The sequence below is a fragment of the Aythya ferina genome, assembly GCF_964211825.1.
Source record: "Aythya ferina genome assembly, chromosome: 8".
Classification (NCBI taxonomy): domain Eukaryota; kingdom Metazoa; phylum Chordata; class Aves; order Anseriformes; family Anatidae; genus Aythya; species Aythya ferina.
In genome coordinates this window covers 10,776,079-10,791,750 of record NC_140304.1, presented here as the reverse complement: position 1 = coordinate 10,791,750, position 15,672 = coordinate 10,776,079, and the positions used below count along the sequence as shown (strand labels likewise).

The 15,672-nt window shown below is 53.8% G+C and overlaps 1 protein-coding gene across 6 annotated transcripts in view; it reads left to right on the top strand.

Moving 5' to 3' along the window:
• LOC311440345 (uncharacterized protein) overlaps positions 1-10,136 on the top strand; it is a 124,067-nt gene extending 113,931 nt beyond the window's left edge. For 2 of the 6 annotated variants that reach the window (XR_014695345.1, XR_014695346.1), the window contains 3 exons: positions 2,244-2,314; positions 5,993-6,134; positions 8,589-10,136. Coding sequence is in view for 2 of the 6 variants with exons in the window: in XM_084527132.1 (XP_084383258.1) it covers positions 2,244-2,314; positions 8,589-8,753; positions 9,535-9,682 (384 nt within the window). In the remaining 4 variants the exon portion in view is untranslated. Of the gene's footprint in view, positions 1-790; positions 1,401-2,243; positions 2,315-5,992; positions 6,164-8,588 lie in introns of those variants that run through there. The other 4 variants (XM_084527132.1, XM_084527131.1, XR_014695347.1 and 1 more) reach the window with 3 other exon arrangements.
• The last annotated feature ends 5,536 nt before the right edge of the window (positions 10,137-15,672 follow it).

Below are 15,672 nucleotides of genomic sequence, written 5' to 3'. Positions count from 1 at the left end.
TTGGATAAGGGTTTGACACCATTCCTGTCCCAGCCAAGCCAACGAAAAAGACCTCCATGCAGTAGCATTTCCTAATTCCTGAGATGAGCCGATTTATCCCTTTTCTAACCAGGACATGTGAGATTCCACTTTACGTGCCTCTTCAAGATCAACTTCATCAGCAACGATTTATCCATCAATTATGGGACTTTAGGGACTGAATCGAGCTCTGGTGTCACGAAAAGTGTGTTGACCCACATGATGCCTTACAGCATCTTCCTCTTGTACCCTATGAACTCTCTCCCTTTCTTGTTTTCTGAGTGTTGTTTCATCATTCTTAGCAGCTGTCAGGTTAAACTTCTGGAAAAATAGTTTCCTCCACTGTTTCTCAAACATTTAAAGGGCTCTTAATTTTCCATTCACAGTCATTTAGTTGGTTGTTGGTTGGTGTTTTTTTTTGTTGTTGTTTTTTTCCATCTGGTCAGTTTAGCTCAAAATTTCCCCCAATTTATACTACCGCTGGTGAAACATCCAGTAGCTGTATTACTGGCTGGGACTGCCCTCTGTTTGCTCACACTGACCTTAATCAGATGGTGGTCACTCCTCCCTCAGCAAATACCACTTCTCCAGTAATTAAGCCACCTTTCTCCATCCCACACAGCAGCCTCATGCTTGTCTGTGTCAAGACGTCTATCTGCAGCCCCACCAACTCTCACAGCATCGTCACACCTTCTGGAGGGAGGTGCTGGTGCTGAGCCGTGCCTGGTCTCAGCAGTTTTCTCTTTTTATTCTTTATCCTTTCTATTTGCAGAAGACTGAATTGCCTAGATGCAGCTGGAATGGATGGCTGGGAAGCTGATATTACAGCAGTCTCCTAGGTTTAAGCTTGTGCTTTGGGAGAGACGAGAAGAGGTCTGTGTATCCAAAAAGCAAGCAGCCCGTGGCTCTCTGCAGATGTCCCCTGAGGTTCTGAAGCACATCTAAAGCAGGTTGCGTGGCTGACATGACACAAGCCCGTAACGCAGCAGGAGCAGACGATATCTCCCAGCTCCCCAGCCCCGCGCATCGCGCCGGGCAGGAGCCCACGTGCACTCGCAGCAGCAGCCCACAGGCACTGCGGGTGGCAGCACCCACAGCCATCGCGTGGCCGCACGTTTCGCTACATGTGGGGATCCACAGATGAGTGCGTCCAGCAGCAGCAAGAGCCCCAGATGACTAATCCTGGCCGGAGCTGCTCTCTGTATTACGCACCGCAGTGCTCACTCCCCGGCGGGCTTGGACTGGGGACGGCGAGCCCTGCCCGCCCTGTGGTTGTCACCTCGCCAGCGCCCGGGGACACAGGCGGCCACGTGAGGGTTGTGGCAGTACGAGAGCCGGGTATGAGCCATCTGCCCCGAGTGATGGGGATTTGCCATTGACCCGTGAGTTGTTTTCCTCTTCACCCACCACTTTCACTGGTCCTTGCGTGGTATTCAAACAGCGCTGTCTTGGGTTGTGCCTTTGGTGCCCTTGGACACAGGACCACGGCGAAGCTTCAGGGCAGGTTCTGGGGGGCAGCTGGCAAGCAGGAGGCAAGCAGGTGTGTTTTCTTACCGGGGTCCCCCTGGGGAAGCCTGCACGAGGTTAGTTTGTGTTGGGGATCACAGAATCCAGCAGAGATGACAGAATCACAGAGGTGAGGCTGCTGCAGCTTCGACATCCCAGCAGTGAGGCTGAGCACATGTGCACACACCCCGTATGTGTGTATATAAACACAGCACGTGTTTGCATACACGCTGTGTGTGTGCACCTCACGCAGCACGTGCATACACACAGTTCATGTGTATGTGTGCAGAGTCAGCCACACAGATCAGCACAGGCAGAAATCACAAGCCCTCACCAACAGTGGCCTTACCCTGTTCCTCTCTCTGACAAATCAGTATATGTATACATCCACACATAAGCATACATATGCCAAGGATGGTCAGACAGACACCCAAATGGCCCCTTTTATCCCATGTTCCTTCTCTTTTCCAATGCTGGTTCCTCCCCAAACTGCACTGATCCCTCCCTTTCCACCCCCCTTTGTTTAGTCCCACAGACATCCCGCAGTAAGTCCCAAAAGAATCCCACAATAAGCCCCGTGTGTCTTTGGGCACTCACCCCCTCCATTTGCCGGGCAGGCAGGGACAGAGCCCCATTCCTCAGGGCAGACGCAGTAACCCAGGGGGTGTATCTGCCACCAGCAATGTTGAACTTGTTGCTTTTCTGCTTCTTTCCAATAGCAGCACCCTTTGGGACAGGTTCCTGCGCTGACACTACACCGACCAGCTGACTCCGCAAAACTACAAGAGCTGTGAGTTATAACTCAGGAATTTTGTGACGTCTTTTTCTTGCTTAATTTCCTCTTCCATATCCAGCATTCTAAGATTCTTCTCATTTTTCAGTCTATGGAATATTTAAGACTTTATTTTACTTCCTTCTGCAACAGATCACTCAGACCTCAGCAGGGAAGGAGTTTGCACCCTTAGGTGACCTTTTCCTACCAACACACTCAGCCCCTGCCAAGTTACAGCTGCAAAGGGGCCTCAGCTGTCCGGGGCATGTTCCCAGTGTCCAAGAAGCCGGGCTCCAGCCCCCACAGCCCTTCCCTGCCCACTGCCTTCCCCATGGGTTCAGCTCCTGGCACTGCTTCCCCAAGCACAGCATCCTAAATGCCAGGCCAGTTCTTCCATGCTGGGATTTGATTCTTTCTGATCCCCTTCCCTGCTGAAAAAAAAAAAAAAAAAAAGGTTTGTATACAAAAAATGGCTTTAAAAAATATGTATATATACAGCAGCTAATCTTTGCCTTTCTGTCCCAACTCCTAGCAACCTCGAGTGCCACACGTGAATGTCTCTATTTTGAAACATTAAGAAGAAAAGTGGTTTCAAGCGATGAAGACTTGTCTTAACATGCTTAAACACGTCTAACCCAGGCTTTAGCAGGTCCTAACCTAAGCCCTTCTAGCAGGGCGCACCCCCAGCTGCTCTTTCCCACCTCCCCAGCCCGTGCCTGCAGCTGCGCCCTCCTTCCCAGGGCATCAGCCACTTTGTGCCCAACTGGGCCACCAGCAGCACCCCTCGCTCTGGCCCGAGGAAGAGAAATCAGCTTTTCCCTCCAGGCTGCAGCATCAGGAAGAGGCCAGGCTGCTGTGACACGGGGACAGCCGAGAGCCGTTCCTCGCCCCAGCTTCCCTGCCCACGCAGAGCAGGAGTGCCCCTCTGGGAGAAGCAGGTTTTCCTCCCCGGGGCAGCGCGGTGCCAACCACAGCGCAGGATGTCTTTCGCTCGCCGTCTCCCCGTGACTCAACTAGGTCAACTGAAGGCAGGCAGCGAGCGAGCGAGGAGGCAGCCGTGGTGCGAACGGGGGTTTCTCTGCCCTCATATGCCACGAGCTCGGGTCGATTTGGGACACTTTCCAGCCCCGATTTGAAGACGGGAGTGATGGGAAATCTGGCCGCGCTTGGGTCAGCTCTTGCTGGAATTCCCCACGGGCCCCACCACCCCCAAGAGCCCTACTTGTGCTGTGATGGGAGCGAGCCCGCTGGCTTGCCAGGAGGGCTGGGACAGAGCCAGCTCGGTGCAAGGGGTAAGTGGCCACCACCGCCAAGCTGATGCGCCTCCTGGTGGCACAGGGGAGCGGGGAGGCACCCAAAAGGGCCCTTGCTGGGTCTGAGGAGCCACCAAATCTCAACTGGTTCGTGCAGCACTTTGCCACCCCAAGGGCCAAAAATGCTCCCAGACATTTTCCTGCTTCTTCCGCTAATTCCTCTGTGTTTAGGTTTCTCTTGGCAGGCCTAACTGCGCTAATGGATAAATAATATTTAAGGTTATGACCAAGCAATGGCAATGTTGCTGCCAAAAAATGTAGCGCTGGTTAGAGATGTTGGTTAGTGATGGAAAATAAAGCCCCTGTGCCTTTATGGGGCACCCACAGTTGTCTGCTGTTGTGATGCACCAGCCCTGCACATGGGCTCTGCTTCCCCGCGGTGACACTGGGGCGTGGGGACACTTTTTAAGCCCACTGTCCCTGAGCCGTTTCATCAGGCCAGCAGGAGGGTTTGAAGAGCTCCCTTGTGATCTGGTTTGCTTTCCAGTATTTGTTTGATACATTTGTTTTTCTTTCAGATAAACTGTAGAGAAATCAGCACTTTTGCAGGAAAAAAAAACTTTTGCTATTTGGTGGCTGAAAAAAAAAATATTAAAAAAAAAAATCCCTGCGAAGTTCAGCTGATAACACGGTGGAGTCATCTGCGTAGTGCTGGGAGCGGGCGCAGTCATGTCTCTCCACCCAGCGATATCATCAATACTGCTATGACTTGTGCAGAATATAGGATGGAAAAAACCAAAAGTGCTAGGGTTGGCTGGAAATTTTCAGATGGAGTGTGTGTCTGCAGGCAAGGCCATTGCCAGCCGGCAGCCCGGCGTGACCGGCAGCCCTAACCACGCAGCGGCCCCTGGCTGAGAGCCACACTTGGGTGCAAAAACTCCCCTGGCAGTCAGAGAAAGCCCTGGCCCCAGCACAGCAGCCCTCGGGTGGGAAAAGCGGAGGCAGAGGGGCTGCTCCAGCCTCTGGCGGGGAGACGGAGGGGTCTGCCCTGCTGGGACAGGGGCTGGGGGCTGCCTGAGCGGCTGGCACCACAGCAGGTGCTGGCTGGTCCCTGCCATCCAGCAGGGGTGGTTGGTGCTGGGCTGCTGGCACTTCTTTGCCCCATGCATGGAGCCCCTGCCCCCTTTCCTCCCCTCTGCTGCTCACTTCCACACCTCCCGTGCACTTCTTTTCAAGTTCATGCCTTCTGGTCTCAAAATACCTCTTGGCAAGCCTCTGGTTACCATTTAATCCAGCAGCAGCTCATTTGAAGTGAAACGTGCTGCTCGCTGCCACAAAACACGACCTGCATTTGGGAAGCCCTGGCTGAGGGAGGGCTGGGCGCATACGCAAGCTGCCTGCCCATGGCTTTTCCCAGACCAAATCCAGCCCCACCTCTGGTGGCTGCCTCGCTGCAGAGGTGTGATCTGGCCGTGAGGGAAGGAAAGAAACCTTTAAGTTGGCTTTAAGACTTGCAGATGTGCGGAAACTACTGGAGGAAGGTGCTGTGCGGGAGCCAGCTCATCGTGCAGCCGCTGCGCTCGGCCACTTCCATGCGCGGCCACTCAGCACCGAGCCCCGTGGCCCAGCTGGCACCGACTGCAGAGGCAAACGAGTTCAAACAGCTCAGGTTCCCCGTGGGTTCCTGCAACACGAATTCCTCAGAGTTACTGGATCCTGACTTCCTCTGGGACTCGTGCTCTCATTTACAGCATGTGAGCTGGCCAAGGGAGGATGAGCTGAAGGAAACGAACTCGCAGCGTGGCAGCAGAGGGACGGCGACGGCCCCGTTGTGTACCCAGCCAGGGTGCTCAGCATCTTCAGGAGGTCAGCAAAAGAGCTCCGAGTGCAGCTGGAGCAGCTGCCCTTTCCAGCTCGTGTCCTGTGTTCCTGAAAGCAGTGCCATGCTCCCATTCCAACTATTTACACGTGTCGTGAGGGCCTTACCAGAAGTGAGGGACTGCAGGCTGCCCCGCATCATTGTGATGAAATCCTGCCTCTTATCAGGCTTGCATGTGGGTTACTTTCCTTCCTTGCCAAGATCCCCACCACAAAATACATCTTGCCTTTGCAGCTGTTTTGGAGAGTCAAAAAAAATGGGCCATTAACCTTTCTGTGCTTTTTTTTTTTTTTTTTTTTAATGGAAATCACCTGCAAACACGTCAGCTGCAGCGCACAGCATGGGCTTCAGAGCAGGCACTGCACACTGTGCAGATGACTGGGGGCTGAGCGCGACCTCGGCTGGGCCAGCCGGGGGCTGTGGCCTCAGGTCTCTGCTCCACGGTGGTCTGACTCACCGGGCAAGCGCTCTGAAAAAAAAACCTCCACGGATATGCACTCAGAGATCAAGATCTCAATTACCCAGACCACCCCATCCTCTCTGGTTGTTTGTTTTTTTCCACAGACGTAATTTTCCTGGCCCCCCAAGAAGGGAAAAGCAGCACCCTTGTGCCGAGCGAGACGCCCTGGGTGAGCTCCGAGCCGGGACCACCAGGACCAGGCCACGCAGCAGCCTCTGAGGTCAAGGAGCAGCGGGCTTATGGCCGGTGAGCCTTGGAGGGAATCAGGCTCGAGGCTGAGGTACTTTAAATAGGAAACTCACTTCTGAAGCGAGCAGAAAAACCGCAGATAGGGACAGCGCAAAGATGTGGCTAAACTGCTGAGGAATTCCCCCGACAGAGTGCGGCACAGCAGCGGCCCCAGAGCGCCCCAGCTGCTGCCTCCCCGGCCCCACGCCGCCACCACCACGGAGCTGCCGAGGCCCTGGGGGATTTCTGCCAGGGCCGGAGCAACGTGCGGGGACACCGGACCTCCCACAGCACGCGGCGCTGCGGCTCCCAGCGCTCTGCACAGGGACGGTGCTGGCCCAGTAAGCCGAGTGTGACTGGGAGGGGATGCTGGCCCCGCACACAGCATCACACGGGGCTGGGTGGAGATGGATGGGATGGAGCAGCAGGATCCTGATGGCTGCTTCCCAGCGGTCACGCCAAGGCTGTGCTTCACGGCCTTTCCCCCACAGCTGTGAAGCTGTCGGGAGCCTTGCTGCGTGCTGCTCCTTTCCTCTGGGTTTGCTCTGCTCGGGCTGTGCTCGCCGCGGCTTCCTGGGGCTTGGCAGCAATGCCCAGGGTGCTGTGCTGCCCTTTTTGGGGTCAATGCAGTGGCAAAGCACTGACCAGCCGGCAGCAGGGATGGGCAAGGGCAGCGCTGGTCGCTCTGGAGGGACAGGCTGAGCCCCAGCTTGCAGCTTTGCAGCAAAAGCCAGCTTTTGGAAACCCACCTCTGTGCCCTGCCCTCCCCCCAGCTCCATATATGCCCCCCCAGAGGCATTTAGCCAGTCCCCCTGCTGCCCCGACCCTTCCCAACCACACGCTGACGCTGAATCTCTCCAGGCTTTATTTAGTTGAGCAGGGGAAGAACATGCACCTGCCCCAGCACAGCGCGTCGTCACCCTGCCCTGAGGGAGCACATGTGCCCAGACATGCCTCAGACATGCCTCCAGTGCTCTGAAGGAAATCCCTGGTGCTGCTCGCCTTCCCCAGGGTCAGCTTTAAAAGCAGCTACAGCTCCTCTTGCCTCTGACATGGGCAGGGACGATGGGCTTGTGGTGCCCTCAGCACCCAGCCACGGGGTGAGCATGGCCCCGGCATCAGCCCCGCAGAGAGGGGAGCGTGAGGCTGGGACCCCCTTTCCAGAGGGTCTGGATAATTTGTTGAAAGAAAGGCAGGAAGGAAGGATCCATGACTAATAATCTGGCTGCAGGAACTGGTAGGCCCACACTTTTATTTATTTATTTATTTTAATGCTCATTTTAGTAGTAACAAAAGCAAGACCCATTTAGTTTCCAAGCCTGAGAGGGGCAGAAGTGTTGGGCTACCAGGAGCTCACCCTCGCTGCAATGCCCTCAAAGGCACCCATGGGAGCCGTGCTCCTTGCCCGTGCCCCCCAGCACAGCATGCCTGGGCGCAGGCACTGCCCCAGCCGTGGCTCAGGACCATCGAGGCCACGCGTGCGGTGCTGGGTGATCCAAAAACAGGCGGACACGGCGGTGGCACGGGGAGAGCTCACGGCCCCACAGAGCAAAGCCATGGCCGAGCCTGAATCCAGCCCCGCAGGGCGCCGCGGGAGACACCACGGGCGCCTCCGGGCTCATGCGAGGAGCTTCAGAAAGGGGAAACGTCAGATTATTCCCACAGCACATGCAGAAGCACGGCTGTGGTTAAGCACCAGCTCTGAGGTATTGCTCATTTGCATCGTGCGCTACCTCAGGCGCTTTGATGTCACACGTGAGGTTATGGTGCCCGGGGTGCCTGGGGCTCCCCTTCGCCCCGGCAGGCCGGCTGTGCTCGCATTTCTTGCCGCTGGACGTGGCTGTGGCCATCCAGGCAGTCCGGGGGGCTGCGGGCTCAGCCCCACTCCCTCCCCGTCCACACCACGGCCGGCTGAGCCAGCAGCAGCGTGGCACCCAAGGGACACAGCCCCGCGCACCCATCGCCCCCTTGCCAGGAGATAGTGAGGGCTTTGGGGCCAGGAGGCCAACTGTGCCTCTTGGGGCACTGGGGAGGATGCTCGGCTTAAGCCTTTGGGGTATTGCTGTGGGATGGGGCACAACTCTTTGTGCTGTGTGCTCCGTGCCATCCTACAGCCCCTGTATTGCCAAAAAAAGGCCACTTTCTGCAGGACCTGGTGGCAGATAGGGTGACAAAACAGCCAAGGGGCTCCTCGGCTGTGGGAACGCAGCACATGAGGGTCAGGGAAGGCTCAGGGACAGTGCCAGGGATGTCATTAAGCCTCTTGGAGTGAGAAAGACAGAGCTGACCCTGCTGGGCCCCCGGAGTGTGTGTGTGTGGGAACTCGTCCCTTGGGGGTCCCTAAATTGCCATTAGGCACAAGCTGGCCCCACAGGCTGCTTACTGGTGTTGGGGGGTGTGAGCTCCAGCCTCCAGCTGGATGTTGCTGCTCTGTGTTAATCACCCTCAGCTTTGTTTGTTTAATTTATTTAGGTTTTTGCTGCTGAGGCAAGCAGATTTTCAGGGACCAGCTCATCCCTGGAGCACCACGGCGGAGCGGATCTGGGACACGAACATCTTGGCCTCTTCAATCCCAAAGCTTCAAACGCTTCCACCACGTGCACACCAAGCCCTCAGGAGCTCAGGACACCAGACTGGGTGAGCCCTGACACCAACCCCACTGTAGGGCAACCCCAGGTGAGCAACAGCCTGCGAAACGCAGCGCCTTCAGCGCGGCAGCACCCGGAGTGAGCGCTCAGCGTCGCCAGTCAGTGAGTGGCAGCGGCTGGAAGGGGGAGCAGGGCTGTGTGTACACGCAGGCCTGTGTGCACACGGGTGTTTGTCTTTGCCTCCTTTGTTTTTTCCACCCGTGGGCGTCCCAAAGACTCAAATAATGCAAATCGCACCCATCACCGGCCAAGTGGGGCAAGGGGAGCCGGAGCCCATGAAACCACAGGGAACATGCGAGGCCAAAGGGTGCAGCTGGGCACGGGGTGCACGGGCACGTCCTCCGTGTGCCATGGGGTGTGCAGCAACTTCCACCGCACTGCCTCGTCCCACCCAGCGCCTGCCACGCTGTGATTTAGGTTTTAGCCCAAAAGCTCAGCTGGCAAAACATAAACCAAGCCCCACATGCTGTGTTTTCCTGGGCAGCTTCAGGAAAAGGCATGAGTGCTGTACCAGGGGTTGAAGCGCTCCCAGCCATCCCCCTCCTGCTGGTACGGGGTCAGGAAACCGCAGGAGCTGCAGCACAGCCACACGCTGCTCCCTGCACACAGCTGCACTGCGGGGCGATGCCAACAGTGCCCCAAATCGTCTTGGGTCTGTGGGAGCACGTTCCACCATTCCTCCCTCCCTATTTCCCAGACTGACGCTTTTGCAGTACTTTTTTAAAAAAATGAAAGGATGTGCTCACTTCCTTTCTGCTCTGCTTCTCAAGCACACCACCATTTTTCTTCGGGAAGATGGATGCTGAAGACAGCAGGGCTGCACCAGCTGTTTTGGAAACAGGATGCCTCCACCCGGGTACAGCACAAGCTCTGTTTGAATGCGTCAGCGGCGCTGGCTTTCACAGCAGGCGGGAGTGAAACTGAGAAAGCTGAAGTGGAGGGATAACACAGCCAGTGCATGAACAGCCCCGGGACACACGGCTCAGCCGGGTGTGGGGGTGTGGGGGCAAGCAGCGAGCGGCACCTCCTCACCCTGTACACGTAGGGCAGGGAAGGGAGCAGTACCGGGACAGTGCTGGCAGGATGAGGGCTGCCAGGCTTTGTGGTGTCTGCTGCCTGCAGTGGCCACACAAGGCAGCCACCCTCCCTGGGTGCTCACAAGCCCCATGGAAAGCCAAAGAGTCCAGCTCAGGCTGGAGGGAGTCACACAGAGCCACCTCCATCACAGGATAGCCCACTAAAGCCAAAACCCTAACCCCTCGTGTTACGACTGGATGAGGATGGAGGCGAGCGTTACTCAGCTTAATTTCCTACAGAGCTTTAAGAGAACAACCAATAAAAACAATAAACCCAATAAAAACACAAAACCAAACTTGGAGCAGTCTTCTGGTGAGTATTTTGGAGAAGGTGAGAGCTGAGGTAAAAACAAAGCAGGCTGATCTGCCTTGTGATTTCTTTCTGATGGGAAAATAGCATTTTAGTGAGAAATGAAAGTTTCAGTGGAAAATGTCTGAAATTTTGCTTTTCCCTAGAGCAACGCAGGAGTATCCGCTATCATCAGCATTTCATATAGTTTAATAACAAAATAAAAATATCTGAGAAGCAGGTCTGTAGTTCACAGCAGGGCTTGGGGCCAAACTCTTACAGAACAACACCCAGGGATGGCTCTGCCAAGCCCAGGCTGGAGCTCCTGAGCTATAAATCAATTTGTCTGGGAGACTGCTCCCCAAATTGTACTGCTGCAGTCCAGCAGGCAAACAGGAAGCCCTAAACCAGGCTTTTCTACCATCACCTATAGCAGGATGACAGTTCTGAGATGTGCTGGGGAAGACTGCTCAGCCAGGCTCAAGGCAGCAAGGGCTGGAGGAATTTGGAAGGATGAGGGAAGGGGCCACAGTCCCAGGACTTGCACAAGGCTGCTGCGTGCCAGAATGAGGGCTAAAGACTGCCAGAGGGCTGAAGGAGGCTACAGGCTGCTCCGTGGCAAGGCCAGCAGCCCTTCCTGCGAGATGAAAGCAGCCCCAGCTCCTTCTCTTTCTTCTTGTCAAAGTGGAGTTTCAGAAGTGGCGTGTCATTGCACAGAAACAGCTATCTGATTCCGGGCGCATTTAAATTGAACAAAGACATAGCAAAACCCACCAACGGGAAACTGGTTTCAGAAATTCAAATGGAAACAATACTTTTTTTTTTTTTTTTTTAATGATAACCAGCCTTTATAACCCATACCATCAAGGCGGTTATTAAACTGATACTTGCCATCTTCAGTGATGATTTCGGCTGGCGCCAAGTGGCACCGCAGCGAGGGAGCGGCGCGAGCCACCGAGCATCCTCCCAGCCAGCTCTCAGCCCTCCTCCAGCCCCAGCAGCAAGGGCGAGGGCTGGGCACAGGGCAGACACCGCAGCGATGGTTTCCATTTCCTGCTGCATGCTGTACCCCCCTGCTATTGCAAGAAGGTCAGTGCTCCAACGAGACCCAGGAGCAGCTCGTACCGCTCAAACACACGGCCCTTTTACTGAAACTGCCCCCAGGCAGAACAAATCCAAGCCTCCAAGGCTTCACATGAGCATCCTCAGGCTGAGGATAACCTGTGAGCATGAAAACCCCAGCAGCCAGATGCTATCTAGAGACAAAAACTCATTTCCTGGCAAGAAATGAATCTAAAGTTCTGTAAAAAGAGAACTTCACTTGGATGAGGTATTTCTCAGTGAAAAAAATATTCTTATAAGTGGATGGGAAATACGTGTAACTTGATGCTGCCTCAGCCTTTCATGAGTATATAAAAAAGGGAGGGGGAACTCAGCCATCTGATTGGGACCTCTGACCATAACCAAATAATTTGACTGACCACTATCAAAGGTTGAACTTTAACCTGGAGAAAAGAAGGCTCCAGGGAGAGCTTACAGCAGCCATCCAGCACCTGAAGGTGGGCCTGCAGGGAAGCTGGGGGAGCTCTTTGTCAGGGCATGTAGCAAATACAAGGAATAATGGTTCTAGATTAAAAGACGGCAGATTTAGATTAGTAAAGAACTTCTTCCTTATATCCGTGAGGGCGGGGAGGCCCTGGCACAGGCTGCCCAGGGAAGCTGTGGTTGCCCCATCCCTGGAGGTGTTCAAGACCAGGCTGGATGGGGCTTTGGGCAACCTGGGCTGGTGGGAGGTGTCCCTGCCCACAGCACGGGGTTGGAACTGAATGGTCTTTAAGGTCCCTTCCAACCCAAACTACTCCATGTTTCTATATCGTATTTAATGTGTCTTTCTACCTGTGTACCTCCAACACCAGGGGAAGAAGGACAGAACACGTTTTTAGGCTACAGCCACAGCTACACCTGAAGGTATTTGCTGCAGCAACTGAGGCAGGCTGGTGAACTCTCCTCCTGCCAACCACACCACACCAGCAACCACACCAATGAAGAAAGACAACACCACAACAAACCCTTTGGCTCTCTGAAGTGATTTCCCTCCAGGAACCAGTTGAAATCATGCTGCTGAAGGTGCTGAAGGCATCTTCTAGCAGCAGGCACCATGCCTCCTGCTGGGAAGAGAGCTTTGTCATCCTTCTGCTACTGCACTACCTGCAAATCCTTCTGCACATCATTTTAAGACACACCCGTCACCGCTCCCAAATCCCTGCCAGGGAACAGGCACCACCACCCCTCTCCAGTTCTGAGAAAGCAGCTGCAGAAAGACAGCCCCTCCTTTGCGGAGGCTTTCTTTGAAGACGTCCATCTGCAGCAGTCGGTCACACACTTCCTTCCACACCCAGAGCATAAAACGAGGTTTCCCTTCGTTACTGGGTTGGCTGGACAGCAGAGCATTTCTGCAACCCTATTTTGGGGCTCTGGGCATTCACAGCACACAGTTTCTTAGAAATGCCAGCAGTCTCATTTCCTCCTTTTTCCCTTTGCCAGATGTCTCCCAAGCATGCCCAAGCACAAGGAAGGTGGTAGGAAGCCATTAAAGTTTTCTCTACTGAGAAACCAGGATCTGCATTTTTAGGCACTGCTGGCAGCGTTTCTGTCCCTCAGAGGAGTTCCTCTTTGCATCAGGCCCAAGCCCAGCTTTGCACAGCCAGGGGATTCTCTCAAAGCTTGGGCAACAACTGAGAGCCCTCAGCTGCATGAGAAGAGGGGAAGGGCTGTGCTGTGAGAGGCTAAGGGAAAGGCAATGTGGTGTGTGTTTGATAGCAAGTGTCATGCTTCATGTTTCTGCTCTGAACCAACAACAAACATCTTCCCTGGTTGCACATCTCATGAGCAACACGGTTTAACTATTTAGGGTGTTGCAGAGGGACACGTTCACGGTTCTAGGTTCCTCCTCAGCACCAAGCTGACCCAAGGTCAGGCTTCAGGCAGGTCTGGCAGCCTGAACTGTCTGGAAAAGAAAGATTTCCTTTCTGCATTGTTCTCCCAGGGGCATGGGCCACATCCTGAGATCAGATGGCCATCCTTACCCAAAGCTCGTAACATGAATGGAACCAGGTGAACCTCTCAAGCTCCACCAGCCCCGGCTCCTTCCCTTCTTCATGTGGCATCTGAGAGCTTTCTACTGCAAATCTGAAAATCCATCAGCAGTTCTTGAGTGGCAACTTCCAGTACATTGCACCCTTCCTACTGGATTATAAATGCAGGCTGTAATTTTCCAATATTAGAGCACGTTCAGTGGAGGCTATCAAGATGGTCTGGGCTAGAGCACACAGCTTAGGAGAAGCTGAGAGCAAGAGGTTTGTTCAGCCTGGAGAGAAGGCAGAAGGGAGATTGCACTGCCACCTGCAATGCTCTGACGGGGAGCTACAAGGAGAGCACAGGAAGAGCTGGAAGCCAGCAGGCACAGGAACAACGTGATGTTCTGGTGAGATGCAATGAAAACCTTCACTGTGAGCACAGCCACTGCGTGTTCCAACACCATGGGACAGAAGTACCACGCTTTTGTTCACATCTGGAGACAGGAGCTCTAATTTTGAGGTTAGCCCTTTATTTCAGCAGCAGGTGAACAAAAACAGCCCCCAGGTGTCCCTTCCACCTGTATTGCCCCAGAAGCCTACGAAGCACCGCTTCGCACATTTTATGGGAAAGTGCATTGAGAACATGAGCCTCTCAGCCTTCCCACCTGAAATGGGGCTGACAGGATTTCCTTATTCAAGCCTCTGCTGTGCAGTAGGTGTCCTGGTTAACCCACTTTCTTCAGTGTGGAATTGATGGCTCAGCTCTTCAGAACGAGAGGCTCCGTCTGCGGAGCTTTCCTCCTAGCACACAGAAACAGAAGAGCAGCACTGCTTGTGCCATACCCAGTGTTGTGTTTCAGAACTCACTTGTGATACTGTCAGAGGCTGCGTGCTTCCTTCACATCTGAAATCCTCAGAGCTGCCCCAAAGTTTCTAGCAAACAAACTGAACGCTTTCATTTTACACCAGAAACATAACAATTATCTGGGAAATCCCCCTCCCACACCTCGGAGTCCATACTTTGGGTGACTTGCTGATCTCGCCATATACAGTTATTTAGGTTCAATGTTGCTTTCAAGAACTGTCATGTAAAAGCCACTGGGGTCAACTTTTAAGATGAGCATATATAGCAATTCAGATTGAGCCCTTAAATAAAAAATAGCAGTTGGGAGCAGGGGGGCAGAAGAAGCCTTCATTCTCCACCCTCCCATTACCCTCTTGCTTAACTCCACACAGCCATAACTCAAGAAAAGTGACCTGAGTATACAGCTGCTCTCATCCTGCCAGGCCCCACTGTAGTTCTTTACTGTTGCCTTTCCCAGCTTCCATAGTCCTCAAGTGGTCTTCTCACGACAGGAGCCACTGATATCTGTGTAGGCAGAGCAAAAAGCTGTGCCGAGCTCCACAGCAAATCCCTCGAAACAGCGCAGCAACAGCTGCACAGCTCCTGGCAACCCTGGCCCAACAAAAAGTCACATGGGTCATGAAAAAATTATAAAAGGATAACTGAGAAGAAACGTCAGGGGCAGGCACGCTCCTCAGTTCTCAGGGTTGCAGTAAAGAAAAGCTGCATAGGAAAAGAGAAAGATTACAGCTCTCCCATCCAAATACTTCCCAGGGGAAAATAAGAAGGGAGTGGAGGCAATCACAAGCTTCCTTTCATAATCTTCCAGAGGAAGCAGCATCAGTTCCACTGTCTGAATGGCACAAAAGGAACAAAGAACCAAGGCATCCAAGGTACCTGCATAGCTGTGGTTAAGACAGGGAACAAATTAACTCGTAATATGAAAATGCCTAACGTCTTAAGAAGCCTGTTCCCTTCAGCATCTGAGGAGCACCCAGCTGACTCAGGAAGATGGTGATGCACCTGAAACACCACAGGTGAATTTCCTCTTCTACGTGCTGATCTGACCTGCTCCCCAGCAAAATTAAGAGTGAAATTGCTGTCCCACCTCAGGATGATCACCCCTTGCTGGGGTGGCTAAATCATCAGCTGTCCTGACAGATAGGGAACACCTCTTGTCACAGGTCCAGAGAACTCTTAAAACATTTGAACACCACTACTCCAGGACAGGGACGGGACAAAGACTAGACTGACAGGAGAAGCATTACTCACAACCTTGGTTTTACTGCATATTTGATAACTGGTGAGATCCCCAAAACAGCCAGCGTGCACCTTTCATGTTTTGTGATGCAGAACAGTTCTACGAGACAGACCAGAGAAGACTTTCCCTCTTCACCCTGTTTATGTGGAGTTTCTAATCAGAAGTCCCCCGGTATAAGAGAGCTAATGTCACCTTACACTATTCCCACCTTCAGTTCCCAACAGCCCGCCCTGTTCCTACTTGAATGGCACAGATCCCACCAGCTGCAACAGAAGTCAGACTGGGCTCCTGGAGACAGAGCTCAGAAGGGAAGGTGAGGAGACAGGTACATCATGCTCCCAAAGAACACACACACACCTCC